We start from the raw sequence: 4,240 nt of genomic DNA on the forward strand, positions 1-4,240 counted from the left end.
GATGCCACAATTGATCTATTAAAAAATATGATGACATTTTTTAAAAATTATAGAAATGAAGGTTATGCCCTTTAGTATCGATAATGCTAAGGCCATTGCATCGGATATGGATGTTAAACCTATATTCCCAAAAAAAAGCGAAATTACTAGAAAAAAACAATTTCATGAAATTAATTGTGAAGATGAATTACTATCACCCGAAGAATCATTTAGAATCGAGTATTTTATATATATTGTTGATGTGGCAATTGCGTCATTAGAGAGTAGATTTGAGCAATTAACAAACTTTGAAAACATCTTTTTAGATTTTTATATGATTCAAAAAGGTTAAAGTCATTGGATGATATTGAACTTAAAAGAAGTTGTGCTATTTTTGTAAATAGGTTTACTCATAATAACTTTTGTGATGTGGATTTAAATGAATTTTTTACGGAACTTAAAGTATTACAAAAGACTTTGCCAAATGTTGTTATGTCATCGGTTGAAATTTTAGAGTTTGTCAAAGGTAAAGATTGTTATCCAAATGTTTGTATTGCATATAGAATCTTATTAACCATATCTGTTACCGTAGCATCAGCAGAAAGAAATTTCTCAAAACTAAAATTGTTAAAAATTTATTTGAGATCATTTTTTTTGGAACGGCAAGAATTTTATTAAAAAACTAGCAAGAAGCTAGAACAAAAAAGAAGATTACAACAAATTACAAGCAATGGCAGGATTATGAAGCCATTAAGTCCAGCCTATATTAGCTTTGCTACACCTATTCAAAACCCAAAATAAAGAGTTTTTAACAACATCATCAAAAATGGCTGATTTCCTAGGCAACAACGTTCCAAAGAGAATAGAATTACGAAAATTCCAAATACACCATAAAGCAGTCATGATCACCGCATCGAAAACTTTCCGTTGACCACTTCTCCAAGCGAACGAGTTAGACCAAAACAATAAGGACTCTATGGAAAGATGTTGAGGAATCTGAACACCCCACCAAATGGCAATTCTAGACCAAAGATCAATCAACTCACTACACCCAATAAACAGATGGTCAATAGACTCAACCGTGACAGCACAAACTGCACACAAGATCGAATCCACCAAAATACCCTTATGAGAAAGATTTGCTCGAGTAGGGAGCCCATTTAATCTTAATCTCCCAATGAAAATATTCAACTTAATTGGAACCCAATTATTCCAATAAGTATCGCCACCACCTATAGACAACATACCATTATCAATATAAGATCTGGCTGAAGAAACGGTAAAATGATCAGATGTATCCAAGAGCCAACCCAACAGATCCGGATTGGAATTTAGTTGAGTCCCCTGGATCAAAGTTACAAAGGCCTCCCACTGAGACTGCTCAATGCCACCCCTAGGCAGCCTAATGTCACAAGAAAGATTAAATGGTTTGGTTATGCTATGCATTGAAAAATATTTGTTGGATAATATTGAACTTGATTCTATAATTGATGACTTTGCATCTAAAAAAACTTGTAAATGTAAATTTCTTTAGTTTTTCTTTGATATTTTATGTATTTGGGTTTAGAGCATGTTTTGGATTTTTTTTATTTTATTCTTTTGTGTTAATAGTTGTTACCTTGTTTGGCTTATGGGGCATGTCCCGAAGTCTTTTCTTTCCATAGGTGGGGAGGCCCCGGCCTTCAATTGTATTTTTTTTTTTTAATTAATAAAATTTCTGGAGGTGCTGCCTTCTTTTACAAAAAAAAAAAATAAATAAAATAAAATAATTAAAAAATAAAAACAATATGAGGGCCCCAATTTTATTTTATTTTTTGCCCCGGGCCACAAATTGTCTAGGACCGACCCTGTATGCATCTCACTCATTCCATAATTTCCACATACCGCATGAGCCTATATCAGGTTTTTTTTTTCTCTAAACTTCTCAAATCACATGGAACCGGAAGGAAAGAGATGTATGGGAAACACGAGAAAGGGAAGTTACATAGCATGCGGTACTGCACACCCAAGTTGGTGTTCATGCGCGGTACCATGATTCTCGCATGCTCTTTACTTCATGCATTGATATTTTACATCGTATATATAATTATTGAGATCAGATGAGTTGTACGTAAAACATATTGGAAAGCTTCAAAGTGTTACAAGGACACTGTGTATATCTTAATTTATTTCCTAGTTGTAGTTTGTTTACTAATAAAATAAAAATCTTATTAATTGTTAATTAAGTTGTATAAGTTTATTGGAATTTAAATGTTTCTATATGCAAAAAACTTTGATGGGTATAAGCATTATATATACTTGTATGCAATTTTCATGACAACCATAAGGCTATACTACAAGAATATCAGCCTTTAGCGGCGACACTTTTAGGGGCGACGATGGCTTTTAGAGGTGACATCAAACAAACGTGTTTGGTGTCGCCGCTAAATGCTGATGTTGGCGATCCGTGTCATTTCAACCCCATCTGTTGATTTAAGTCACGATCCAACGGCTAGAAGAACGCACAAAAGCCTACGTTTTTTCCCTACAGTTTGTCACCGCAATTGATCAGTCGTCGCTTCTAAAGGGCGTCGCTACTAAAAGTCATCGAGATAAACCCCCTCCTCATCAGTCCTTTCTTTCCCGATCGATCTGTGTTTCCCTCCCTCGTTCTCTCTATCTGATTGAGCTTACCACCATATGTTTTTCGCCGCCTTCTTCCATGTTGCAGGAAATTGCAACGCAATACCGACGACGATTACTTCATCGGCAACGTCCATTAGGTGCGTTTTCTCCGATTTTTTCTCATTTTCTTTTCCTTTTCTCCTGTCCCCACTGAATACTCATATTTTTTTTGGTTGCCAGAAATTTGAGATCCCCACCGAGACTCCTTGCTGTTGTCAGAGTATACTGCCACCACCACCATACTCACCGGAGTTAGCCACCATAGGTTTTCATTTTCTGTTTTTTTTATATATTTAATGTTGATTTTGTATATGTATATGTGTTTTTGTATGTGCATTTGTTTGTTGATTTTGTGTATGTGGATGTGTATTTGTATGTATGTATATGTGTATTATGTTTGTATATTTGTTTTAGTATGTGTATTATGTATGTATATGTGTGTATTTGTATGTATAGAAGATTATGTATGTAGTATGTGTATTTGTATGCACTTAGTATTTGTATATGTATTTGTATGTATGTATATGTGTATTAGAATACTATAATGATCATGACGTTAATTTGTAAAGTACAATGCTATAATTTAAATGCAATATGTGTAGGATGTATGTTTAAGTGTATTTGTATGTATGAATTGATTGGAACATCACTTAACTTTTAAGGGCTTATTTGGAAAGTACAATGTAATTAAAAGTGAAAAAAAAAGTAGGATGTTATAATCACCGTGACCTTAATTTGTAAAGTACAACGCTATAATGGAAAGTATGAAAAAATTAGGATGCTATAATGGAAAAAATGATCATAACCTTATTTTGTAAAGTATAATGTTATAATGATCATGACCTTAATTTGTAATAGGGTATAGGGACCGAATCTACGCATATACCCTCGAGAGTACCGAACCAGGTACATAAACCGAACTAGGTCTATATGTCGAACCATGGATAAGTGTCGAACCATGAAGGAAGACGATTAAAGTACAAGGAGTCATCACTACAGTGTCAAAAGACATTGGAACTCAATGTAGTACAGGCTGTATGATGATGCAGATGACTAAAAGGAACGTAGACGAAAATGTTAATGGAATCCACAAAAACTAAGAACGTATAAATACAATATGATTAAAACAACTTTTAAACAAGAAAAAACTAGAAATGATTAAAAGAAATTAACTTGAAAAAAATAATTAAAGAAAATGTTTTAAACTAAACTAAAAAAACTAAAAAAAATATTGTTGATCTAGGAACACCAGGAATATAGTAGCTAAACACTAAGCACCCAAACAACCCCTTTAATATAAGTACTAGTTTGAAGAACATGGTTGAACCTTATTTCAAGAAAGCTTCAACAAAGTCATGAATTTGGACTTTTTCCTCCAAACAACATATATAGAACAAAAATCTAAGGGATTAAAGATGTGTGACTTTATGAAATAACTATTAATCCAAGGGATTTAAAAGATGTAAATAAAGAGAATTACTTTGATAGTTAAAAATAGCAAATTTTCAAAACTTTTTAATTTAAAAATTCCTTGTAACAACTTGATTACTTGCCCTAACTTTCTCGTGCTGATCAACACATCAATATTGCTCACTCG

The 4,240-nt window shown here is 33.1% G+C and overlaps 1 protein-coding gene across 1 annotated transcript; it reads right to left on the reverse strand.

The window, feature by feature from the left end:
- Positions 1 to 729: 729 nt before the first annotated feature.
- On the reverse strand, positions 730 to 2,738 carry LOC145130938 (uncharacterized). The gene is made up of 2 exons (XM_079065688.1): positions 2,653 to 2,738; positions 730 to 1,381 (listed from the first exon to the last, which is right to left on the reverse strand). The coding sequence occupies exons 1-2, from the start codon at positions 2,736 to 2,738 to the stop codon at positions 730 to 732; spliced, it is 738 nt and encodes a 245-aa protein (XP_078921814.1).
- Positions 2,739 to 4,240: the final 1,502 nt, after the last annotated feature.

Source organism: Lactuca virosa, chromosome 8 (genome assembly GCF_052849685.1).
Source record: "Lactuca virosa cultivar CGN04683 chromosome 8, Lactuca_virosa_CGN04683_v6, whole genome shotgun sequence".
Lineage (NCBI taxonomy): Eukaryota > Viridiplantae > Streptophyta > Magnoliopsida > Asterales > Asteraceae > Lactuca > Lactuca virosa.